General features: G+C 33.6%; 1 protein-coding gene and 2 long non-coding RNA genes across 5 annotated transcripts; 1 reads left to right on the plus strand and 2 right to left on the minus strand.

The window, feature by feature from the left end:
• Positions 1 to 513: 513 nt before the first annotated feature.
• Positions 514 to 8,409, minus strand: LOC123269880. The gene is made up of 3 exons (XR_006510486.1): positions 8,278 to 8,409; positions 5,489 to 8,198; positions 514 to 526 (listed from the first exon to the last, which is right to left on the minus strand). It is a non-coding gene; the product is annotated as an uncharacterized LOC123269880 (long non-coding RNA).
• LOC123269881 lies at positions 6,794 to 9,160 on the plus strand. The gene is made up of 3 exons (XR_006510487.1): positions 6,794 to 6,882; positions 7,066 to 8,410; positions 8,459 to 9,160. It is a non-coding gene; the product is annotated as an uncharacterized LOC123269881 (long non-coding RNA).
• A 6-nt stretch (positions 9,161 to 9,166) lies between these two features.
• Positions 9,167 to 15,974, minus strand: LOC123269861. 3 transcript variants are annotated; one of them, XM_044735752.1, is made up of 3 exons: positions 15,726 to 15,974; positions 15,540 to 15,648; positions 9,167 to 10,009 (listed from the first exon to the last, which is right to left on the minus strand). In XM_044735752.1, the coding sequence occupies exons 2-3, from the start codon at positions 15,544 to 15,546 to the stop codon at positions 9,486 to 9,488; spliced, it is 531 nt and encodes a 176-aa protein (XP_044591687.1). In that variant the 5' UTR covers positions 15,547 to 15,648; positions 15,726 to 15,974; the 3' UTR covers positions 9,167 to 9,485. The 3 variants fall into 3 exon arrangements, with proteins under 3 accessions (XP_044591687.1, XP_044591688.1, XP_044591689.1); XM_044735753.1 differs by having other exon boundaries at positions 15,540 to 15,974; XM_044735754.1 differs by lacking the exons at positions 15,540 to 15,648; positions 15,726 to 15,974 and adding an exon at positions 10,113 to 10,228.
• Positions 15,975 to 27,503: the final 11,529 nt, after the last annotated feature.

A 27,503-nucleotide genomic window follows, 5' to 3' on the forward strand; every position in this document is an offset into this window, starting at 1 on the left:
GCCGTAGTGATCGTTGCCAAACATCTTGACGAGATAAACCATGTGTTCGATCTCACTTTCGAGCGCGTTAACCGGTGGATGGACGCAGTGAACCTGCAACTGGCGCAACACAAAACTGAGGCAGTGCTTATTACCAGCAGGAAAGTGGTAGAGACAATTAAGCTGAAAGTCGCCGAACAAGAAATCACATCACAACCTTATATTCGATATTTAGGAGTGATGCTTGATGCCCGACTCAACTTTAAGCAGCAGGTAGAACACGTCAGTGCCAAGGCGTCAGCAGTGGGAACAAGTCTAGCACGACTGATGCCGAACATCGGAGGGCCAAAGCAGAGCAGAAGGGTACTGTTATCATCTGTAGTCACATCGGTGCTTACATATGGTATATCTATTTGGACCAACGCTCTCGAGATGCAAGAATCATGGAGGAAGGCTGGACCAGTATACCGACGGTGTGCCTTAAGAGTCGCCAGCGCCTTCCGCACAATATCCGAGGAAGCAGTGTGCGTTATTTCCGGAACTCTGCCTCTCAGAGTCCTCGCTGAGGAAAGACGGAACCTTTATCATCGTAAAAGGTCAACTACACTAAGCGCTGAAGAGCTCAGAACTGAAGAACGGCAAAACAGCTTCGACCGATGGCAGCTCCAGTGGGACGCTGCAGAAAAAGGAAGATGGACGTATCGTCTTATACCGAGGATCGACGACTGGCTGAACCGGAGTCATGGAGAGGTTAACTACTACCTTACGCAGATGTTGTCAGGACACGGCTGCTTCCGAGCCTATCTTCACCGCTTTAAGCACGACGATTCTCCGGAGTGCCCATCCTGCCCAGGTGTCGCTGAAGACGTGGAGCACGTGATCTTTGCATGTCCTCGTTTTAACCAACAGCGCGATGAATTAGAGAAGATTCTAAAAAAGAGAATTCAACCGGAGACAATAGTAGAAGAAATGCTGTCATCAGAAGCTGTCTGGAACGCCACGAGCACCTTTGCCACTGAAGTGCTTACAGAGTTGCGGTCCATCGAGAGAAAAAGAGCAGAAAACAGAAACTAGAAGGGAGATAGAAATAAAAAACATCTTAGCCACCAGAAGGAAGAGCGGCAGCTAATTCCTCCCCCCGCGAAGAAATGCCTTACGGCGGTACCATGGGGGATCAGAGGATAGAAGAGAAAGGGGTTTAGGGTTTAGTGGGTAGGGGCGCCAGCGTCGAGTTTTAGTATGACGCTGCGTCGAGTCGCCACATATCCAGGCCAAACATCTATGCAGAACATCTATGCAGTACATTTATAAAAAACATCTATGCCTGGAATGCGTAAAGAGCATTCCCCCCCCTTACAAAAAAAAAAAAAAAAAAAAAAAAAAAAAAAACACACACACACACACACACACATACAGACATAGTGACAACCTTGCGGGGATAGTCAGGGAAGCTTCTTGTGACCTTCCAACATTGAGATCTGATGAAAACTCGATTTTTGCAAAACGGGGTAAAACCAATAACTTCCTGATTTTTGAAAATCTGAGATTTTCTTAGCGGGAAGTTAAAAATTTTACATTTAAAAATATTGAATAATCTTCAGAAGTCCTAAATATCAGTAGTCACCCCATCTTTCATTGACAGATCGATATCATACTTTATATTTTATTGATAAAGTCACACTTATTAAGTTTTTAACTGACTGCACCGATTATGATTTTGAATCGCGATCAAATTGTGGCTCGGGAACGAACAAAATATGAATACTGTGGTAATTAGTTTAATATTTATAGAGCTTTTAAAATTGTTTAATTGAATGATTGATTACCTTCATTAACACTTGATGGGCAATTTCAAGAATTTATGACTATCAGGCCCATAACTTGCTGGATCATTTTCTCATATCGCTACTTATTGACAATTTTGAAAGCTATTATATTTTGAAACTCATACCTCATTTGCTAAAAAGTAACGGCTAATAAATTACCAATTAGAATCGTCTGAAAATTCACAATACGTTATATAGTTTCTCAGAAATAATATCATGATCGGTTCTGACCAGATCTTTACCAATTAAAGGTAACCAGTCCACTAGAATCATGGCCATATTCATAACAGCTATCCATCATACCGTTTGTAATAACTTGTGTCAACCACATGCTATACAAAAATACGCAGGAGGTCATATAAATATGAATACATGTTCAGGTGCCAGCACATAAATTATCTATGGCTCGTTTCTTGATGATAAATTATCAATCGACGACAATTGGAACTAGTATGAGTGACAAATTAGAGATTGTTTTTATGTTCTATTTGATAGATTGACCAATAAATAAGCTATGTCCTCTATTGAACGTCACCAATTAAATATGTGCTACCAACTATATGGATCATGTGACCAACCGATTGTGGTTGAGGTGCCTTGTTAAAAAATCGTTAATCATCACGGTTGACAAATAACTGAGATAAATGGAGTAATTAATTGAATTGAACCGTAGCTTTCAAATAAACGTCAGCATGAGTAATGAGAGTATGACTTCATTCAATGTGTTATTTACGACTTGGTCACTTAGGTTAATGGTACAAGAGAGCTTGACTTAATAAGTTTCAATTTAAGCAAACTAGGGCTCATAATATGTGAGAAAGGTAGATAGTGTTTTAATCTCATCTAAAAAAATCGCGTTTATCGGTTTTTTTACAAAGTTGTTGTTCTAGATACTTCGGCTAGCCCTTAACCTTCACCATCATCGCCCACCTTATTGATATATTAAGAACTAGAGAACTAACACTAAATACCCACCTTTTAGACCAAAGATGTTAAATCTTGAGGTTTCTGAATGATTCATGGTTCTGAAATGTTTGTTTTTGAGTAGTTTATTTCTACAAATATTTTTGACTCAGTCAAAAGCATATAGACCTGTCAGAGTTTATAAAAAACAGTTGTCTCTAAGCTTAAATGGGTTCATGTATAAAGAAAACAACAAAATATTGTAATTAGTTGATATACACTAATGGAAAAAATTAAGGGATCAAAAAAAAATTCCAAATTTTTGGGCAGTTTTCAACAGGCCGTAACTTCGAGAGAAATGATCGTACAGGAAATATAAAAAAAGGAAATTGTAGCTCCAAGTGTCTAATTTTTGGATTAGAACTTTAAAATTTTGTAGCCTCCGCAGTTTTCGAGTAATCGTAGAAAAACCAGCATATATAAGGCACAAAGCCAGTTTTATTTCAATTTGTACCTTATTTTATAGCGATGAGAGTAACTTATAACAAATTGTAAAAATTGGCAGCCTAGATATTTCAAATAACGCACTAAGCTTTGAAGATTTTTCATTATTACCATAATATAAATTGTTTTCGAATTTTATGACTATTAAACTTTATAATTTATGGCATCCTCTTGCGTATTGCAGCAAACGAAAGATCGCATGTTTGGCCTTGCTCGCTAATGAGTTTATTCCCACCTACACATTTTACAGTCAGATCAGCTGAATTTTCTAAAAATAATTAAAAAAAAATGATTGTTGTTAAAGCAGAAAGTTATTGTTGGAAATCAATGCCAAGCAAAATGAACTCAATGCCCGCTGCTGATAAAAATTAATAAATCTGACCTAAGGCAAGTACCATTTTAGTGATTGCGTGACTTGGTACATGTTTTGTCGGTTTATGATACTTTATAGCTCTCGGGAAGATCAAGCAGTCTATTTATAATATTTATGTGTACTGTTAAAGTAATAATTCAGTTATATCAGTAGTTATGACAAATCAATTAAGATTGTGATGTCAGAAGTCGACTTGATACAAAATTCCATGTATATTTTGCATCCGGTTGAATGGTGTCAGCCATATTTATAAAGACCACCAAGTTTTTGATTTCTTAGAATAAAGTCTTGGCGTTATCGTAATTAATCATGTTTTTTACTTTAACGGATGTTATGAATATTCGGTGATAAGCCAGTATACATTGCTTTGAAAAGAATCTAATTCATTCAGTTTAATGTGAACGAAGTAACGTGTTGATTTGAAAATCATAACGGAAAACGAGTTACTAGTCAATTTGATCAATAATCTTATACAAATTCTACGCTGATCATCATGGAGGGTAACAGAAAAGTATACCGAATTTTGTATAAGGTTCGGTTCTATACTTTTGTCCATGAACTTGAGTCAAAATCAAACCCTATAATATATGTATATATTATTAATTCATACCTTATAAAAAGATAATCAAAACCTTAAATATTCTAAATTCAGAAGTGGTTTGTAATGTCTTTCGTCACAGCTTGGTCATTACCGCTTCGTTGCAGTACAGTCTCTTTATACGAAGGATTCGTAGCAGTGACATACATATTCTTTTTACCATAATTGGTCTTGTTTAAATTTTATTATCAAAATCTTACTTTTATATCTAAATTTCATCTTATTAATCAAATTTCAAAATTAATTAGCCCGTTAACATCAATCTTACATCTTTTCTATATCTTTATACTATTATAAGTAATCATTGTAGTACTATTATGAATCCGTATAATCATACACATTTCTTTTGTAAATAAAAATACCTTGCCACTCGGCTTGTGCCTTGGCATCTATTATCAAATCAATATGAATTGAACTTGTTTGACAGTGACGTAGAATTCTGTGACTCATGTTTTGTCTAGCGAAGGGCTGAGTATCATTCTTATTTTATGGTAGTTTTATCACATAAATAAACTTCGTGACTAGTAATATGGAAATTCTCCAAACTACTTGATCGTTATCTTACGCCCACCTTCCAAAACATGTTTTCCTAAATTGCGTTGATATGAAATTAACTGATATTTATAAGCAACTCCAGTTTTTACGACTTTGTCGAATGAATGTCACTTAAAGTGTTAAAGCAAACGACTTGTTAAACAATCTATATTTGATCCGTAACATCTCCGACTTGACACTTTCATGACCATAAATCTTGAACTTTATATGAGTTGACATCATATATAATTCAATTTTGTTCTTCGAAACAAATAATAGTTTAATTTGTATGCAACGTTAAATGTGCCCAGTCGGATTGGATAATTAAAAAGTCGTAAAACGGTGAAAATATATGCGCAAATATTAAATATTACAATGCAAATATCGGCTATAAAAAACAAGTTTAATTTGTGCTAAAAATTCGTGTTAGTTTTTAATGAAATTATATTAAAAGCTCCTAATTGTCGCTAAGCACTTATTCCAAACAGAGCGTGATGCTATTATTTTATTACGATCTATAATTCACGATACCTACTGCGAACAAGCAATAAAACTCCTTTTTAAGCTCTATTAAAGTCAAAACATTTATTATAATTGATAGATCTACGACTTACAAATTGAGGAGTTAAAGTAATAAACAATTAATATATACTTAACAGGCGATATAAACATTCGATTCCATCATTTTGTGTTACAGTGAATACTTTGTTGTCTTACACACGCCATATATAGTCCAAGCTGTTTTTAATAAAAATATTACGACCTAATAACTTACTCCAAATGCGTAGGCATCAAGTAATATATCTTGTTACTCTTCGTCGATACATTGACAACGTAATCTGGCCAGGATTCGTCACCAAGGCTATTTCCGCTGAGTCTATTCCGTCGGATGTTTGCTTCGTCCTTCGGTAACAATATTTCGTAAGTATACGCATCTATTGTCTCTCTGAATTAAAAAAGAGAATGAAAAAATTATATTTGCTTGCAATACGTCAGTATTTTTTACTATTAGCGTCTTATCAGGACTTACGTTCCCGAGATTTCCTCAAACAAATGCATGTCATCACTTTTGTTCTTCCGTGTAATCAATTTAGCAGGTATGCCGTTTACTTGCAAAATAGAGAAGACATTTTTGGTTTCTTTAATGATTTTTCTTGCCAAAGCGATCACTAGCGTCTTTATATCACTCAGAGGCCACCTCGACGGGACATAAACACCCTCTGTTAATTCTACGCAAATCAGTGATTTCTCCATAAGATACAAATGTTTTCTTCGCACTGATAAATAAATCAAAAAACTACCAACCGATCTGAGCTTTTACAAACGAATGCGTCTAAGAGCATTTTAGAAAGTTCGGAGACATCTGATTTTACAGATGTCTTTTCGTCAAAAGATAATTTACTGTTAGTAATTCCACCCACGCTTATTTTATCAACATCGGAACGTGGATTTGAATTTTTTTTCTATTTAATAACACAATAATAGAGCTTTTAATTTATATTTACATTGCGGGAATATGTGATATATCAAAGTCAGTAACATACTTTTAATGGCTTGCTGATTTATTTATTATCAACCCATTAGATAGATTTTGTCTTGATTTATATGCATAACAATATATTTCCTTCTTCCCGGAGGTCTGCCTATTCATGCAAATAGTTTGGTAAATTTGCAGAACGTGAGTAATATTTCAAATTGACTATGTATCTATCATTACAATGTTTCCATTTTACGATCTGCAAACATATCTTCACGCGATGAATTTATAATGTTAGGCATGCTGCCAACTTCCAAATTATCCCTATAAATAGCTAAGCTGCCTATACTGAATATCATTTCGTATCCGACATTCATTGATAACAAGCTCGGTTAAGTGTGTCCGTGTATGAAGACGAAAAATGACGAACCGGTACTTGTCCTACGTTCCAAAGGAGTGGAAGTCTCTTCCCGAGGATACTCTGAAGAGTACCATTGAAGATAAGGCTCTCAAACAATGGAAACATACTAAGTACTTGGAAGGGACCACCATTTGGCTGGAGAATGTTACTGCTAAATTAAACTACTACAGGTTTACACCGTGGATGTGGAAGGCAGGATTCAAATGAATATCCTAGCGCTAATCAGTACTACGGAATTGAGATGAAGTGCATTCTTTGCACCAAATCGTAAGTAGACAGTATTATTTTTCTACCTCGTTTAGGCTATGTTCAGTTATAAGCACTAGTCAATAGGTAAGTAATATGTTACCTAATTGAAATCATGTGTTCAAATCGAGCACACTCATTGATGACTTCTAAATTGTTATGGCATTATGTCGTATACAGCTCTAATGGTTGCTTTTGTTTCAGGTGCCGTAACTTCAGTGTTCGTTGATGTTCGAATAGCTAGCGTATACTATTACAGATCCTTTGAGATTGATGTTCGCTGATATAGATATTTACGCTCCCAGGGAGGAAAGTAGGACATTTCAAACCGCGTGTTAAATAGCCTTCTGAGACAAAGACGAGGGTGGCAAACATACGGATTGGGATGTCCTCTTTTTCTTGCTGGTGCGTGTCATATTTTCCGTCATATTTGTAACCAAAAGTTTTAATTTTGTGCCATTGTTTTTTTAGGAAGGTTAGTGCAAATGTCAAGCTGTTTATTTGTATATGATATTTCATAAGGTAAGAGTCGCATTTCTTTTCCACAAAATAGGGCAGAAAGTTTTAACATTCAGTGCAGATATGATGAAAAATAGAACATAGTTGTCTTAGTTTAAGATATAGACATAGGGGTAGGTAGCATAAGAGGGTAGGTGGTATGCCTCAAGTTCGTAGCTTAAAACGGGTAAACACTATAAACAAAACGAATAATGTGTTGAAACAATAGATGTAAGTTTTATACAATAAATATAACGTTTCTTACAACTGATGTTTTATTTATTCATTTAATTATATAACAACACAATATTATCAGATAGAAGTAAAACTAGTCACGAATACACGAATATCATTCCTTAGCTAATTGATAACTCAGGATGTATTCTATTCTTAATTGTTTGCCGTGCGTCATTTTAACAACTTGAAACTATTATCACACCCCAAGTCTATGAAACAATATTTGCGCATACTTTATTCATCTACTTTAGTATACATGACATAATATTGTGCAAACAAAATTATATATACCGCCTTTACTTGATCTATACGTCCGATATCAATAAAAATTCCATCTATTGTCTTTTTTAAATTCCTTGATTAAATGAACGTATGAGGTGTGCACTCTTGGATTCTTAAAAATGTTTTTGTCATTATCACAACACAGTTTTTATCATAAATTATCACACAAACCATAAGAACTAGGCCTAAAAGTTAGTGATATTCTTCCTAAATAGCCATTTTATCTCAGACCCTGGCCATTGAATTAGGAAGTTTTCCGACGAAAGCGTGCGGTGCTTGGTGAGACGCAGCAACTCCGAGAGTTCGATCTGAAGATAGTACTAGAACAAAAAATTTAAAGTTAAAGCAAAATTAGGGTAAAGAGAAGGATACGCAAAATCTGTGAGAGAGCTAACTCACTCCTAAAAGGCTGATTGGAAGCTCCGAGTCATCATGGGGCAGTCAGGTTGGCAATTATATCATCCGTTAGCCATCTACAGCCGTAAAGTACAATTTCCGCAATTTCCTTCTTTTTGTCGTCCTAGTTGAACACGTCTATAGTCCTATAATTGGTCCTCGGGTTGGTTCAGCATTTTTCCAGTTAGAACAGATATTACTATCGCATCACAGCACAGCAATTACTGAATCCAAGGTCACGAAGTTTCTGGTCATCTCCAATCACTAGAATGTATTTCCAGGCATGAAGTAATAATTTGACGAACTGCCAATTACTGTTTCAATTTGGCCAAATTGGAGAATCAATAAATGGCCTCTTTAGTCAGGCCAATCAATTGAAGGAACTATTTTGACACTTGATTGAATGCGGTCAATGATCTATTGTGGTAACATCACATTTGGGTCAACTATTCCACTTATGTCAGCAACGGACAATCAATCTCACAAATTGTCAGAATTTAACGTATATTGACAGCATCAATTATTACTATCCACAGGTCCTTTATAAGAATATTACTATTGAAATAGACTGGTGTCTTATTTCCAGTTATATTGCGAAATGCAATCAATTTCTGATCCTGACCGATAAGACTTCCTTTCAACTCTGTACCTGATGTTTGCTTTTCCTGGAGTACAGTAGCGATTTTTCTAGCTTTTTCCAACTTTTCTACAGTTCTGGACGGCTCAGTCGCTTCGGCATTGACGGAAACTTTCGAACTTATCTTTTTAATTATATGGTTTTTAAGAGGTTTATTTCTACTCATTATTTAATCTTTAACAGGGGACATAAACTCAGGAGACTTTATTACATAAAACTGACTAAACTCACGGTTAGAATATTCAAAGATCTTGTACAAGGACGACTTGTACATTTTATCGCTTAGATAACTTGAACGTGCTTCAACGACCTTAAGACTCTTGAACTAAGGGTCTTCATATCAGACAAATTGTATACATTGTTTACATTGCTGCGTTTTGTGCCAAGAGATAATGAAACTAGTGTTAAATATTAAGCAGCCATTTATTAAATAAATTATCGTAAATTAATACATTATATTATATTATACTCTTATACAATGAGTAGCGGTTATACAATAGAAGATGCAAACTTTCCATAACTTGTAGTTAGCGCAAACCAAACTACGTCTATCAACAAAGTATTTAAGTGAAGACTACTTCTTCTGATCCCGCAAAGATATGTAATTTCCAAGAATGTCGGTAGATTTATCGAAATTCGCATGCAACTGCGATAGAAGCTTGAGCTCCGTGGCCCGTTCATTCGAGTTTAACGATTGGTACGATAGCGCTGGAGTAAGCCAAGGAGATGGTGGCTGGGAAAGACTACTTTTGCTTGAAGAAGAAGACTCTGGCAGATTCAAAGACGATTTGGTTAACTTTTCAGAATGCTTGTCTTCCTTGCGAGACGAATTCTTCGTTGTTGAAGAGTTTTTTTTTCCAGATCTTGAATCAGTCTTCTGAGAGATAGAACTGGAACTAGCTCCTGGAGTTTCTTGACCACGGTACCTCTTTATGGGACTGAGGCGTTGAATAAATCTTGAAATTGCATTTCCAGGAGCTTCCTTAGATTTCTCTGGTCGGCTACCAGACGCCTTGCGATCAGCCATTTCGAAGCTTTCACTCAGGAACTTTGGAACAACGAGGACCGGTCTCTCTCCTTCACTTGGTGACCGCGTATCTGCAAAAAGAAATTTTTTAGAGAGGTTTGATCTCCTTTGGCTGTCTTCGACTTGCCCTTGAATATAAATATCGTTGATTGGCAAGACAATTAAGAGTCGTACATCTTGGACGTCGGTCATCTGCGGACTGATTGTTATCCTGACACTTGCAGCACGATATATACCCTCGATAAGTATGTTCAATTGATCATGATTGATTATGAGTACCACTCAAAATTCCGTCTCATTATCAATGGAATTTGCTTATAAGTGCGTGGACTATTTCAATGCCGCCTAGTGCCACAACCGTTTCCGTCGCGTTAATACTTAACTGACCGTAATATGTTAAATCATCATATTGCGTACGTTCTTATTAAGTGGAGTATTTTACCAATTAAAACTCTTCGATTTGTCATCGAGTTAGAGATTTTGGCTAATTTTTAGAGGAAAACAGAATAGAGGGGACTGTGGTTTGCTTGGAAAGTACCATAGCAGTGTTGGAGCGTCACCAGAATCATATTTGGCTGAAAAGGTATAGTGACGCTAGAACCAGTCCTTATCACAATGACTACATTGCTATACTCGTTTCTTGCATATTGCCAGGGCCGTAAGTGTCTTTTTTAGTCTACGTCAATATTTCAACACCCAGATGTTATTTGGTTAAGACACTAACTCTTCTGCTCTCTCAGGAATGTGCCATGCTGCTTGAGGACCTAAATTTCGCGAAAGAATCTAGCAGTTAGATAACCCAGTAGAACCATTCAAGTCAAGAGTGATATTAAGTTAACTCATCAACAAAAATAGCACGATTCCGAATGGTACCTAATTTATCGATTGTTTTAAAAAGTCAGCTGATAATATATGTAAACAACTGACACTTGCAACATTATCTTTAATTTTAATCACTTGTTTCGCTTCACCTCAACAATCTGCAGACGCATTTTGTATTACATAGCAAAATCACGCTACGGCTTGTGTTAAACGCATTAACCAAAAACCGCTGGAGACTTGATAACGTTTATTTGAAGATGTCCTGCAACTGTCTTAAAAAACTGTGATTACCACTTGCAAGCCATGATTATGCTGTAAAGCCCTAGTATCTTTCACTTATCATGATTTGTTTATTGTTTCAGCAAAGTATCCTGTTACGTCCCAAACGATGAACGTAAATTATTAATATTTATTTTGGTCCTGGTATTTTTCAACCACTAGACCGGGAACCCAGAAATATTGTGAAAGGATATTGGTATTTTCTTTTTAAATAAATTAACTCACTGCAAATTTAAGAGTTATACAATATATTGAAATTAATTAAAAGTTACAAAAGATAAATGTTTACAAAATTCTATTGTCTCAGGTTTATATTAATATTCAAAGTTTTACACATGTGAAACTACAATAAGTTTAAACACATACCTTTATTGTTACGTCGACACACGTGGGTTTTTGGTCAATTAATATTTTTATTATTTAACGCGGTTAATTATTTATTTAATTTTATGTGAAGATAAGTAGGAAGATGTTAAAATATTATTACGATTTTACTTTAAAATAACAAATGAAAACTTATTCATTTCACTAGCTAATTGGGCGATCCGCACTTCATACGAAGTTCTCTTGGGACTCGAATTTTTGGGCGTTTCCAAATTACTAATTGGGGGAAAACAGTATCCAATTACCTGTCTATTTCCCTTAGTTTCTACCCTCTCTTCCGATTTTCCAAGATGTTCGCTTGAACTCCCTTCCTTGGGCCCAGAGGGCATGATGTGTCTCTCTCTCTCTCTTACTTATAGGCTAATATATAACTATGTATTGGTATATGTGTAAGCACATTTACATGCACACAAATACATAGTTTTTATTTAACTAAGTCTTATATTTTATTAATAACTATTACTAATAATATTCATTTCTTATAATTATTTATTCTTTCGTAATTACTTACGTAATTGTTGTTGATTTTTCTTTTTTTTATATTATTAAATTTTTAAATAATTATTTAAATATTTTCTATTGTTTTAGTTGTTAATTCCCCTTTTTTAGTAATTATTTAAATACTTCCTATTTATATTAATGTTGGTTATTAAATTTGTTGTTAACTTTTATTATTAAATTTTTAGTTCTTTAAAATTATTTTATCTTAAAAGTTTTAAATTTATTTTCTATAAGATTTAATCCTATTTAAACGTTTAAAAATTTTAAAAGTTCTTTTCTAAAATGCTGTCAATACAGAGGGCAATAAAACTCCCATTTACTTGTGTACTTAGGATTTTAATCTTCAAAGAACTTAAGTCTGCCTAATGACGGGAAATTTTTCGGCGAGACCGGACGAGACACTTAATGCGTTTCTCATTATCAGTATCTGCTGTAAATTTTATTTCTTTTAAAAATATATTTTAAAAGAATAAAATTATATTATTCAGACAAATAAAATAATGTTAAAATAAGACCACGACGTAACAATCCCATCAACAAATCTTCATGGTCCCTCGCGAGTGGCTACAGAATGGAAAGTTGGAGTGCATCTTATACAACGAAATGAAGTTTCATTACCGTAAATATGGAAAATGTAGAGGCCTCGTAATCAAACTTACAGGAGTAAAGGCTTTCTTCGAAAGTTACTCTAGCTACCTGTGGGCCCGAAAAGATTTTGATTGGGCACCAGAACCAGATAAAAAATCTTACCTTGCTGTCTTTGTTCCTTGTATCTACTGTTCTGAGTCCTAATTCTAAGGTAAACAAATAAAATAATTTTTCTTACTACGCCGGTCGAAAGTACGGGGTTCCCGCTGCGATATCACGGCAGAAAGCCTCAGTTTTATGCCGTGATCAAGTCACGCATGCGCCCTACGACGGGGAGCCAAAATAATGTATTCATGCACTGACAACGAGACACGAAGTGGCAGAAAGTCTGAAAGTCGGTAGTCGCGCTCACTCTATTACTTACGTTCATAAGCCTAACTTTACTTGTAATTGTTATGAATGTATCTGTCTTGTTATGTATCGATGATTTTAGGTTGAAACTAAGTTAATTAGAGAAAATAAATATTTATTTTCATGAAATGAGACTTATTAAATATTTAAATTACAAAAAAAAACGAAAAATATTTTTTATTCTGATAGATATTTTCAAATAAATAAATTCATTATTGAACAAATAATTATTTAAAAAAATACACAAACAGATTTTTTTCTTAATTTTTTTTTCTATGCATTTTACGATTATTATTTCATTTTTTTGTTTTTTTTCTATTCTTAAAATCAGAGTTAATTTATAATATATTTATAACTTTAAATTTATTAAATTAAATTAAGATCTTTTCTTAAAAAAAAGTAGTAATGTGATAGATTATAAATTAATATCTTTATTGACAGGTGTATTTGATGCCTGCCCCCCCCCCTCCCGACCAGCAGCACTCGCTTCGCTCGTGCCGCAAATGTCGGGGGCAAGCATCAATTCTTTTTCAAAGCAAATTTTTGCGTACTTTTGACCGTATAGCAAAAAAACTAGTATACGCTACACGGGCAGAAAGTTGAGAGCCCTGAACTGCGCGCCATGATGCCGCGCATGGCGCACAGTGCAGGAATCTCAACTTTCTGCCCTTGTAGTGTAATATACTATAGAATAAGTTTGAGTTCCGATGGAATATCCAAACCAATATCAATAGCAATCATTCATAAAATCGGCAATTTAAAAACAATTGTTATCAAGTGCGACACCTCTTGACGACCCTTTTTATTCGTCCGTATGATGTATTCGTATCTTCAATTGTTAAACCAGAGTGGTTTGGACTTTTTATATAACATCGGTCCTCGCTTCTAGTATAGAGTTCAATTGTTAATTTGAAACTTATTCATTTGCTTATAAAGTTACAATAACTATTTATGGTTAAGAAAATAATATTATTCCCTTCATAAGTCAAATTCCAAAAGATATGCCTCTCATTTGGTCGTTTGTCTTTATTGTAACAAAATCCAATCAAAATTTTCCTTTGTTCGTAATAAAAATGACGTATTTTGTAATCACAGTTAAACTATTTGTATTGATAAATAAATATTTTTGAAATTCTTGGCAAAATGGAGTTTACTTATTTGAATGATACGCATCGACATAAATCAGTTATTACTTTCTTCTAATTTTCCTAACACATTTCTTCTAAACTTGACAGATGCAACGCTTTTATTAACTCAACATATTACTTTACGATTCTCAATATACACTGACAGTTAAAACGTATTAAAACAACATTTGATACACATCTTTATTGCCTAAAATATCAGTCAGCGATGTACCACATGATCTAAAGTGCGGTCTTGTTTACATTCGAAAACATTGAACTTGGTAATGCACTTGACACGCTAAAATATTATTGGCCGGTAATACGCAGTAGAAACGCGCGTTCATTAACCCTGAGTACGTCGCATGACATATATATCATCGACAAACAATAGGCTAATTGTTTTAGGGCTATAACCGAAATTTGATGAATCATTTGATTAGAACTATATAACGTTGGATAAAGACGATTCGATTCACGTTATAAGATTAACAGGAAGATGTTTCCTACTTACTATGACAACAGGGCAGGCCGCAGATTTGAAGATCACTTTTCCTCTGACTAACCAGCAGCATCAGTGCTGTCCCTCCGTAATAACTTGATCATTTAGTCTCCGATGGAACTAGAATTCGTGACTACCTACGGCGAGCTTGTAGGTGCTCAAAATCACTAAAAGTCTCCAGGTCACCAGGATAACCAGTTTCCAGATCGCTATCTTTGTCAGATTCTCTCGGCATCTTCAATACAACACATCTTAACTGGCTCAGGAACTGCTTTATTTCCGCTGCGATCATCATCATATATTTCGCTATACGATAAGACGTACACATGTGTCACCTGAACAGATCGCTTAGTCGACTAACAGCTTTATAAACCCTCTTGAAAATAATCCGTTTGTTTGGTCTAGTTGAAGGTCAGATCGATATTCAGTCCATGGATACTTAGGAATACAAGACAATCTGTTTGCATAGAAACAAAACTCTTGGGCTTTCTGTGAACACCTGCAAACCATGAGCTATTCCTAGCCTTTCCGAATCGAATAAATTTTGGATATAATGAACTAGAATTTCAGCTTAGCTATCGATTATTTGCAAAATAGGTGTTATTGTTTCTATTGACGTCAAAACTCAGCTACTAATAATGGTACTCATTCATATATGTTACGACAAGGTCATTGGGCTAGCTAAAATGTTAAACAAACCAAGCTTATGATCTTACGAGCGTTGATTATTTTTCTTAACATCAAAAATGTATGACTCTTTAGAAATAGGATTTTTAAATTCTGACATTTTAAAAATTTTCAAAGACCTAACCAGCCTTTTTACGTCTTAGAATGTAACATCTACATGAATTGAAAGTAAATTGAGAAATTTTGTATGACGCGCTATACTCATTTATACGTGTATAAAAAGACTACTTTACCTTGTTGCAGCGATGATAGGTCAAGATACGTCGACAAAGTTATAAGAGTATTTAAAACGTTTAAACTTACCAGTCATTTTGTATGTTAAACCGTTCTGTGTAGTCAAGGAACATCAATTCTTCTGGAATAAATTCATTTCTTCTAGTCTTGATGAATATCAACCCGTCGAGATAGGAATCTGCACGAAAAAAAAGCCTATTGGTCTACGTCACAATGACGACTATTTATCTATATCTTCATTAAATAATAACTTACTTGTTAGATATTCTAAACTACCACTGCACTCCATCCATCTTGACTTAGGTTGGTTGCACTTAAAAATGTTTTCGAATTCCTCAAACACGTCGTCTTTTGACGGATATTGCACTAAAACCTTATTTTTATCTGTGTCCTTCACCCATTTAAATGGCACGATTTTATACGGATTAGTCCCATACGTCGAAATCACATCGAACTTAACAATCGCAAACTTTTTTGACGCATGATTGATCATCTCTGAAAGTTGAGATAAGACTGCCCCGAAAGCTCACAGGTCGAAAACAAATGTGAGAAGTTATATTTATATATAACGAATATATATATATATATATATATATATATATATATATATATATATATATATATATATATATTTATATATATTTATATATATATATATAAAGAAGGTATATTTATATATACGTATCGTTGATATGGCGAATAAAAATTTGATCACACTTAGTAAACATTCAAACGTTTACGATTACTTTTATTTTACGAGGTGCGATAAACACAGTAGGCGAAAGTCATTCTTCTTGTACTACATCATCGATCGAAAGCTATCAATATCAACAATATTTATTTTTGCAAAGATGAAACGACATAAAATAATTTACATAAACCTGGGAAAAACGGATTGATCTGGCCATAAATAAATAGATCTGGTCAGATCTGCTTTAGCGGATCTGGCGAGATCTTTAAATTGTCTCTATCTGACAAGATCTGGCCAGATATAATCAGATCTGACCAGATCTGACCAGATTGTTAAATTGCCCGGGTAAAAAAGATTATATATACTCATACATAATTATATACGAAAAATGGCCCTATATAATTATATAGAACTAGCTGTTACCCGCCCGCTTCGCTGGGCGCTTTATAAAATTGCATTTTTAGATCTAGACTTGAAATTTAATTAGAGTATTGTTTTGATTTGTACAGATTCCAAATGAGTATTGAAATTTTAGTTAAAGTCACTGCAAGTCACATAAGTAAAGTTGAAATCTGTCTAGCTTCAATTGCAAAGAATTTTTTTGTTATTTAAAATTTTCTCAGTGACATCAATATTTTATAGAAAATAAATTTAGCATGTTTTTTACTAATTCTATTTAAATAAGTAGCCAAATCTATTTTTCACATACCCAGTGTTTGGAAAATGCATTCATTTTAATCAGATACATTCCCGCGATCCGGCAATAAGAACAATTTATAAGTTATGTAATCAGCAAAAATAATATGTATATAAAATTCTTAATCCGTTGACCGAATTACTACATGTAATGTTAAGTTTTGGAAACCTAGCAATTACTTTTTTCCCGCTGCTAAAGAGACGTTTGCTGTAAGGAAATTTTTAGTAAATGTTATTAAATCTCAATAGATATGGTTGAAGTTTCATGTTTCAAAAAGTTCTAGTTTATAAACAACAACATTTTCAGTAGATTTCATAGATATCTAACTATTTTATTTCATGAAACCAATTAATTTTCAGATAATTATCATAACCAAACATACGATCAGCATATAAACATTAATTTTCGACACTTAGTTCACCAAAAATAATAAGCTTCTTTTTCTTAAACTTTTTTTAAATGACGTTAAATCAATCAAATATCAAGGTTATGTAATAAAAACAAAAGAAAATCGTATTAAAAACAAATGAATAAAAAATGAGAGTCTTTTGTTTTTCTTAGCGGGAAAAAATGTATGTAAAAGTAAATCGTAAAAAAAATGACAAATGGTTGATGAAATCCAAAAAATAAGTAACCCATAACCATCTACGGAAAATTCTGCGTCGAATGGTAGCAGTCCCATCCCGATAGCTTCAGTAGTTTTGACGTTAACTTTAGTCAAAGAAACCCTATTTCGCTAACTAAATTCTAAAAAAAAAAAACCCTATTTCGCGAACTAAATTCTCAAAAAAAAAAAAAAAAAAAAAAAAACGTAATACCCTTCATGCCTAAATGAAATAATTAGTGAAATTTTCCACCCACGCATCCGCCCATGCTTCTGCCCACGCATCCGCCCACGCGATGGTAGATGGAACTAAATTCTCAAAAACGTAATACCCTTCCGATAAAAAAACAAATGAATTAAAGAAAAATGCTCGTCTTTTGTTTTTATGGGCGGGAAAAATGTTTATCTAAGTTAAATAGAAATAAAATGGTGAAGGATTGATGGAATTCGAAAAATAAGTAGCCTATAACCATCTACAATTCATTCCGCGTCGAATGGTCCTAGTCCCATGTCAATATGTTCAGTAGTTTTTGCGTGATTGACGGTCTACGAAACCCACTTTCCCTATATATATATAGATTATTTCCGTAAAAAAAAAAAAAAAAAACGGCGAGCGCGGGAATCGAACCCGGGACCCGACGCTTGAAAGACTAATTCATTACCTGTTTACCTACGAGGCTTACTTGAAGAGTAGAGTTTGTAATAACTACAAGTAATGTGAATCGTGTCCATGATCGATGCGTAATGAACAAAGTTTTTTATCAAATTTGCAAATTATTAATTATCAATATACGCTGATAGAAAGATTTATTAACTATTAACAAATTAATTTATTCAAAGAGAATTATTCAATTTATTAAATTCTATTAAATATTTTTTAACATTTAATAAATATTTATTTGGGAGGAAAGTATATTTATTAAAATAGTTTATAAGTATTTATTAATAGTTCACAAATATAGTTATATCTGGCCAGATATAATAAAATCTTTTTATGTCTGATGTATTTTTCATTCCAGATATAGTTATATCTGTTTAAATCTGATCAGATATGACTAGATCTGATCATGTCTGATGAATTTTCCAATTCAGATATAGTTATATCTGTTTGGATCTGATCAGATATGACTAGATCTGATTATGTCTCCAATCCCATATCTGATCAGATATAAATAGATCTGACCAGATATAACCTTTAATATGGCTCTTTACCGTAAGATGGACGGTGGCGTTGTTTGCTCGGTGGGTCTTATATACGTGACTGAATATAGTAGTCAGTACTTGTCTCGGATAGCTTTACTGGTAGAGCCCTTGGCGCGTAACCGAGAGATCTGGGTTCGATTCCCAGTCTGGGCTGTCTGATTATTTTTTCAATTACGGAAAAATCCCCACTGAGTAGGTCCCCCCCTTTCCCCTATCCGTTCTTTCCCAACTCCCTTAAAAAAATTTGCTTTAATATGGCATAATTTAGCCATAATTTATAGCTAAATTTGTCATTAAAGACAAATTTGGGAACTGGGGAAATAAAGGATAAAGGGGGGAGAAGGGACCGTACTCAGTAGGAATTTTTCGGTAACCGAAAAAATAATTCAGACAGCCCAGACCGGGACTCGAACCCGGATCATTTGGTTACGCGCCAAAGGCTCTACCAGTTAAGCTATCCGAGACATTGTCCGTAACTACCATTCCGTCACCTAATAAGACCTACCGAGTAATAAACACCACCGTCCATCTTACGGTAAAGAGCCATAATTTATAGCTAAATTTGTCATTAAAGACAAATTTGGGAACTGGGGAAATAAAGGATAAAGGGGGGAGGAGGGACCGTACTCAGTAGGAATTTTTCGGTAACCGAAAAAATAATTCAGACAGCCCAGACCGGGACTCGAACCCGGATCATTTGGTTACGCGCCAAAGGCTCTACCAGTTAAGCTATATCAAGATAAAATTATATCTGGTGAGATCTAAACCTTTTTCCCCGGGAAGTCGTACTTTTTTTGATTGACTGCCGCTCAATAGACAGAATTATGAGCTATTTTAATCGTCGCGGCAGACAGTGTGGCGCCGAGTTGTTCTGAGTGAGATAAAATACTATACTAATGACCAGACGTATGATATAGTATCGTAGCTACTGATTATGATAATAAAAAAATTGTTCAAATGTTATTTGTCACTTGCCTAACGCCCACGTGTAAATTAAACTTAATTCTATTTATGTGACAAAACTGTTTAGAGCTTATGTTATTGGTGACCAATTCGATAAGGTAGCTTATGTTTAGCATAAATATAGTTTATGTAAACTTGATACATGTTTGTAAGGGGGGGAATAGGTGTTAATTTTTAACTTCCCGCTAAGAAAATCGAAGATTTTCAAAAATCGGGAAGTTATTGGTTTTACCCCGTTTTTCGAAAATCGAGTTTTCATCATATCTCGATGTTTTGAGATCTTAGGAAGCTTCCCTGAATGTTTTCGCGATGATGTCCGTATGTCTGTGTGTGTGTGTGTGTGTGTGTGTGTGTGTGTGTGTGTGTGTGTGTGTGTGTGTGTGTGTGTGTGTGTGTGTGTGTGTGTGTGTGTGTGTGTGTGTGTGTGTGTGTGTGTGTAAGTATGTATGTATGTAACCCTGTTATAACCCTATCTTTCAAGATAAAAACTAAGACAAATTTTCAGACAAAAAATAAAACTAAAATTCAAGATAAAAATTTATGACTAAAATTTATAATTGAAACAATAATTACATACCTGCTTCGCGTACAATGATACCTTTATATTCTTTCCATTCTTCGAGCGGTGTTCCGCAGTAGATTAGAGTTTTAAAATCCTCGAAGATCCTGAACTTTGTCGGGTACGGAACAGTAACAATGTTGGAATCTTTGTCGCGGACCTACTGTCTAGGAATACATTTGTACGGATTGGATCCGTAATTGGAAATATCATGGAACTTCACTACGACAAAGTTCGACATAGGGGAAGGACGGGCAAAACGGATATGTTAATTTGAAAATGAAATAACAAATATATATTACAATCATATCCATTCTTAACTTTGGCTAATAATTTTTTGGGTAATTGAAGTTTATAATTAAAGTAAAATAAAAATAATAACAAAGAAATTCTTCTTCGAAATTAAAAAAAAAAAAAATTCAACATTATCCGTTTTGCCCTACCAGGGCGGGCAAAATGAATACTCAGGTCGCGTAAAACGAATACTGATTGGAAAATACATTTCAATCAAAACAATCGTCGCAAAAATATCAACCGCGTCCTGAATATGAAGAAAAAAAATCAAATCTGCATCGTCCTTAACAACATTAAACTAAGTACTGTATACTTACGATTTAAAATTTTTTTTTTTTCCTAAATTTCAATATTTATAAAAAAAATTCCCACAAGTATGCAAAACCAATGCTTTATCGATAACGGTAAGTGTAGTTACATAATAGATTGATAGATTGCTATCTAAAATGTTTCTATCGACCGACCAGCGATTTAAAACGATTATTCATTTTACCCGCCCTCTCCGTCTTGCCCGTCCGTCCCCTAGTGATGTTTGTTAGTGATGGCAAGGAATAATTGACCGAAAGCTCCTCACATAAGTTTTATCTGTTTTTTCTGACGATGAATGCCATCCCCACTTTCCACGTGTAAGTAAGAAAATCTAAATCTGCCTGTTTATAACGTTTATATTCGAGATAATGGAGTGCTGAGTCGTATTCATCGTAAAATTTATTCAGAGAGGAAATAAAACTTGCTACTCTATCATTGGTTAGATGCAAAATAATCATGGTCGTTGTGAACAAAAAATCTTCGAAAGTTCATATTGGAGTTCCGTGAAATAGTTTGCTGAAACCTATTATGATCACCTATAAACTCAAATATGCTTTCATGGTGGCGTCGTTTATGTAGAAAAAGATAAAATTTAGGGTGACACGACAAAATTACCGCGACATTATATCCGTGACTATGTCGCTGACTTGTCTATACGACAAATTCAACTACAAATTAATTATTTGTTATTTACCGTAAGATGGACGGTGGCGTTTACTCAGCCAGGTCTCAATAGGTGACTAAATAATAGTTACAGACAGTGCCTCGGATAACTTAACAGGTAGAGCCTTTGGCGCGTAACCGAACGATCCGGGTTCGAGTCCCGGTCCGGGCTGTCTGAATTATATTTTTTCAGTTACCAAAAAATTCCTACTGAGTGAAAAAAGGTCCCCCCTTTCCCCTTATCCTTTATTCACCCAGTTCCCAAATTTGTCGCGGACATTATGACGCTGATATAGCATCGCGGATGTAATGTCACAGTTATTTAGTCGCGGAGCCAAAATTTAGTGGCCATTATCGTGAAAGATGATAATAAAAAGAGTTAAGAACACCTGAAAGACTGTTCTCAGAACAATTTAGCTTAAACTATTTCAACCTGTTATAAAGCTGAGTATTTTTTCAAGAATTTTCCAGATCTTATGCCTTAGTGACGACTCTTTGGTCAACCTAAAGACAACAATTAAACTTATGGCAGATTACAAATGTTTGTTTAAGCAAGAATTTGGCAGTTGTAGCACGAATCAACATTAAATATTTAATTAAGCTCTAAATTCTACACCACAGTATTTAATGTGATTTAACTACGTGACGGGGAAGACTGAAAAGTCCAAAGTTCGCGTTTATTTATTTTCTAACCTATGAAGTATCGAATAGGTGGTAGGTGATACTTAAGATGTCTACACAAAATCGATCTTAAACTTATAGCTACCGATTATTTACGACTACGATTACTAACTGGAGAAACTAAATCCTCTACAGGAAACCTTACAGGAAATTCTATTAATCTTTACAACTAAATAGTTTCAAAACTTTACACCTATGACAGTAAATGTAATTGTATATAACTATCTATGATTATATAGAACTACATGTAATTATATAAATTTTTATGCTATATTCTTCAAGAAAATTGTATGAAAATTTTATAAAAAACCGTATAGGAATCTCAAAACACCATGTATAAATTTATGTGGGAGTCTTGGATAGTTTCCTGCAACAATTACTTTAATAAGAAAATCTGAAATTAAAAATACGTGAGTGCGTTTTAGAATAGATATTATAAATTAAAAATAAGTTTTTAATAACTCAAGGTACAAAAATTACAAAACAGATAAATATCTTATAGCAAACACAGTAAATATAAGAATTTATTTGATAATAAATAGAAATTTGGATAAATCGGTTTTGACGTCGCTTTAAAACTTATATAACGAGTTTAGCAGTAGGTCAAAGTTCGAAGTTATAAGCATAATTGTAAATTAGTACTCTTGATTTAACTATCTTGTTAACATTGAACACGATAAGAGTACAGGAAGTTTAACATAAATACCAGATATTGACATATTATGTAATCAGTCTCGCAGTGAATCTACTCTATGTGACGCGACATATATGAAAATGTCTTTCACAATTCACAGAAACTTGTGTCTAGAGCTCGAAGAGCTCAAAAATATAGGAAAGCAATCTCTTTGAGCTCGGAGAGCCCAAAATAACTCATAAATTGTATTTTTGAGCTCGAAGAGGTCAAAAACGTCATTGGTGCACTTTCAAGTGCCTAAGTACGGAATTAGCGGGAAGTTGCAGGGATGGCCTTCAGGGTCAACCGTTTTCCTAATTTTCTTTTTAATTTTTAAATTAAAAATAAGTAGGAATTGGGCCTCACAGAATATTTGCGATCAAATATCTGATGAACAATTCTGAGTGTCGACGGGATTTGAACTCGAGTCCTTCTAGTTGCCAGTCCTGCGCGCTGCCACTGATTTGCATTACACGATACAGCTACAGGACATTATTTATTTTATTTGAATTGAAACACAAGATAGGCTAGGTTTTTTATTAAAATTCCATAAAATTCTTCAATATTTCATGAAACTTCACAGAAGTAGTAGTTTTAATTTTTGATTGTTGATTTTATTTGTTATTTATGGTTAATCTTTATTTTTTATTGTAATTATTAGTTAGCTGTTAAAATTTCGAGGCGATCCAAATATTTTCCCGAGAGTTAAATCATTTCTTTATAAAACTAGGCTGAAATTCAATTTTTTATCATTTTTGTGCTATTGGTCAGACGTAGATGCTTTAAAATAGATGAAAGTCTTTGGAATTTGCCGTTAGTCAAAACTTGCAAATAAATAGCTATGATTCCTGATTGGTCAAACGGGAAACTTTACTCACTTACTATTGTTCAAGCCTAAGAATGTCAACATATATCATTATATATTGATATGTATTAAATAAAAAAATCAATAAACAATGTATTACATTAATGTACAAAACTTAGATTAGGAGGCATGTAGATGGGCACTGTTGAAAATTTTTAATTTAAAAAAAAAACAGCTTGGAAGAAGAATTTACTCAATTAACATTTTTTCAATTACCTACAATTGATTAACAATTAGTGATCGTCATTCAGTTTGTTCTGGAATTTTATAATATTCTGTTGAACTATCTAGATACAACCTCCCGAGTCCAATTGGAGGTAATGCTATTTAATCGAGTAAACCTACGTAAAATTGACTATCTTTTTTGGGCTATTCGACTAATTTTTTACGTTAACTAGTATTCGGAAAATTTAACAAAGAAGGGTTGCTTTTTATTTTACTATATATACAACAGCAGGTCGAATTATTAGGAACTACTTTGCTCTCATGATCATATAACGTAAGTCAGATCGTAGTGGGATACTTTGGTCAAATTTTATAAACAATTAAAGTCCTTTTCAATTGATTTTTTCAACATTTTGCAAAATAAATAAAAATTTATCCAAAAAAAACTTTAACGCTGATTATATTAAAGTATTTTATGATTGAAAAATTACATTAGATTTCTCATACATGTTGTCAACTGTATGTTTGGTGCAGCTTTGAAGCTGCACTCTATTTTTTAAATTAATGAACAAATAGAAAAATGTTTTAAATTATATCTGTGGAGAATTTTACTCTTTACAAACTCCCAATTAGTTGTATTTTCTGTGATTCCAATATAGTTTGAGCTATTTTGAAAAAATTGAGAATACTTGTGAATTTTCGGAAAATTCTATTCAGACATTATATAGAATTTTGTATAATTATATATAATTTTATATAATTATATCTTATTATATAAAAATTTTTTCCCCAGGTAGATAAAATTATATATAATTATACAAAAATATATAAAATAATACAAAATTTTATGTAATTATATATATTTATATAAAATTATATGTAATTATACAAAATTATATAAAATTATACATCATTTTATATACATTTTGTATAATTACATATAATTTTATATAATTATATCTTATTATATAAAAAATTTTTTTCCCGGATAGATAACATTATTTATAAATTTATATATTTATATAAAATTATATGAAATTATACATAATTATATTAAATTATATATATATTTATATAAAATTAGATCAAATTATTTATAATTAGATATAATTTTATATAATTATTTATAATTTTTTTCCCCGGGCCATGTGTTACGTTAATACTGACATGATCCAGCATTGTCTGACATTATAAAAAATTGCTCAGAATCTAATCGAGTCATAAAATTCTAAATATAACAATATGTTTTTTAAAACAATGCCTAAAGCTATTTGTTGTTGGAGAATGAATCATAATACCTATCTACATATAATGTTAGCTATTAAGTTCTACAATATAATTTATTAGCAAGTTTTAGACTATTCGGTTGATTAAATTATTATTGAGGTCATTTAGCTATAAACGTCACGCAGTGAATATATTTTTCAATGTTTACGAGGCGTTAACCGATATAACGTCTATATATTATTGAAATAATGAAAAAACAGTGACATCTTTCGCTGAAAATAAAAGCAAATTTTCCGAACCCGCGGATTACATTGTCATTTCATTTATTTCTAAAAAGATCTACATTTACAATTTCCGGTTAAAACTATAAAAGTTGTATTTGTCACCTATATTTACATAATTAGAATAACTTATCTATGCTATTGTTTGTTATGTAACAGTACACCAGTTTGAAAACAAGCTTACATCATTCTAAGATAACATTCAGAATGTCAATGTCACTGAGATTGTACTTGACAATCAACTTACTGTAGGTCAGGTATTTCTTGAATAATATTTATATTATGATAACGATTTGATGCGAGATGGTAATGAAATGGCTTTATCGGAAAGTACCTGATTCTTATCTAGCCATAGGCGTTAGACGACATTGAAAGCCGTTTACGAAAGCACTCATTGATAGGATGTAATATTTGAATAAAACTCCTATAAAGAAATTGAGCGAGCCTATATGAACGAGTGATGTTCAAGGTTAGTGAGTCTACAGATCAAAAACACAGTATGAACACTGACGTCAGGCAGCGAAAACGAGTTTCTTCTACGCAAGGTTAATATTCATCAATCACCTACTACATTGATATTGATGCTAAGCAAAGATCTTGGCACGCTATTATTGAAAGTGGTCAATTTCAGTCAAGTAGTTTATTTCATGGATTAGCTGCTAAGTCGCTAGTACCACGCTTGGTAACAGAACAGGTGTCCAGCCAGCTATGTCCAGTTTTCAAAAAAGCAGCTGAAGCTTTCCAGAAGTACGCCGCGAAACACACACGTGAAAACTAGTTCCAAGATTGGTTTGTAAGCATAATGTATGTAAACAAACATATTGCTCGTCGATAAACAAAGATAGCGCTAGTCGATGATGCAAAATACCTTCAGAGTTTTTATTGGTTAAAAAAACTTGAAAACCAATTCCACAGCTGATAGAACATCGAATTTGATTGCTGACGAGTCTGTCTTTCTCTGAACTCGCGGCTGAGCTTTATCCAAGTCATGATAGCATATTGTTCAGGTAAATTGACATCCATGTGTGCCATTAAGAACAAACATTCCTCATATGTATCTAGAACATAAACATTTGCTGGTTGAAATAACCACACGATACATCAACTGGCTAATAAACATTCTATGAAAGTACGTCACTTACCGAGCTCACATACAAATGTGGCTGCGTGTCTTGGCCAACTCAATAACGGAGGTGCGTAGTTGATGATACGATCAATTGAGGACGGCAGTTCTTCCGCTGTGGGGTAGCGCAAAAAAACGTCATCTAAGTTTCCGAATTCAAGCCAGGTTTTTGGGACGCTCTTATACAGATTTTGGCCTAAATTAGAGACTTCGTAAAACTGTACAACGGCAAACTTCTTTGGCAGAGTCATCTTGCTTAAACCCATCCTGTCTAGCAGTAAGAAAATCGCGACAGAAGACATCACTTATGTAAGTAAACTGTTTGCTTCAGGTTACACGTATATATGTAGGTGCTCTAGGTAATCGAGGAATAAAAACAAGGGGTTATCGTCACTAGACTTTGACACGAAATCACATTGCTTGGTGAGCTAACAACGTGCTCTTATAATGTCCTTAGATACGCTTAATTAATTGCAACCGAGTCAAAACAAAGTCATAATTAGCTGATAGTTGAATCAATCATATTTAGAGTCAAAGTTGATTAAAACAAAATAATTAATACATAGTCACGAGGATGCATTGACAATGAGTACACTTCGCATTTTTTATTCATTTTGGTATAACATTTGGGTATAAATCATGAAATAAAAAATTTATGACTACGTTTTAATAGTTTTGAATAATCGCGTCGCTTTATTTCTCACATTAAATTGATCTAAACGAATTCTTCAGAATCAAAAGCTTGAAACCATAACACCGGTTGATGCCTATAAATAACTACAATAATGACTGTTGCCGAGTGATTTATGAACAGTTTTTTTGTTTCAAGTTAATTAAAATTATCAACCATGGAATTTTCGTGTTATTTTTTTATTAAAAAACAATGCGCAGGGGCCTGCGATGATCGCTAAATACTTTTGCAAATTGATGGTCTTCATAAGCAGTCATAGTGAATTAGTGATGTACAGGGTTCTGTAGATCAAAAGATCTATCAACTTGTGAAAGATTCTGACAGTAACAATAGCATATATTTAG

The sequence above is a fragment of the Cotesia glomerata genome, linkage group LG7 (genome assembly GCF_020080835.1).
Source record: "Cotesia glomerata isolate CgM1 linkage group LG7, MPM_Cglom_v2.3, whole genome shotgun sequence".
Classification (NCBI taxonomy): Eukaryota; Metazoa; Arthropoda; class Insecta; order Hymenoptera; family Braconidae; genus Cotesia; species Cotesia glomerata.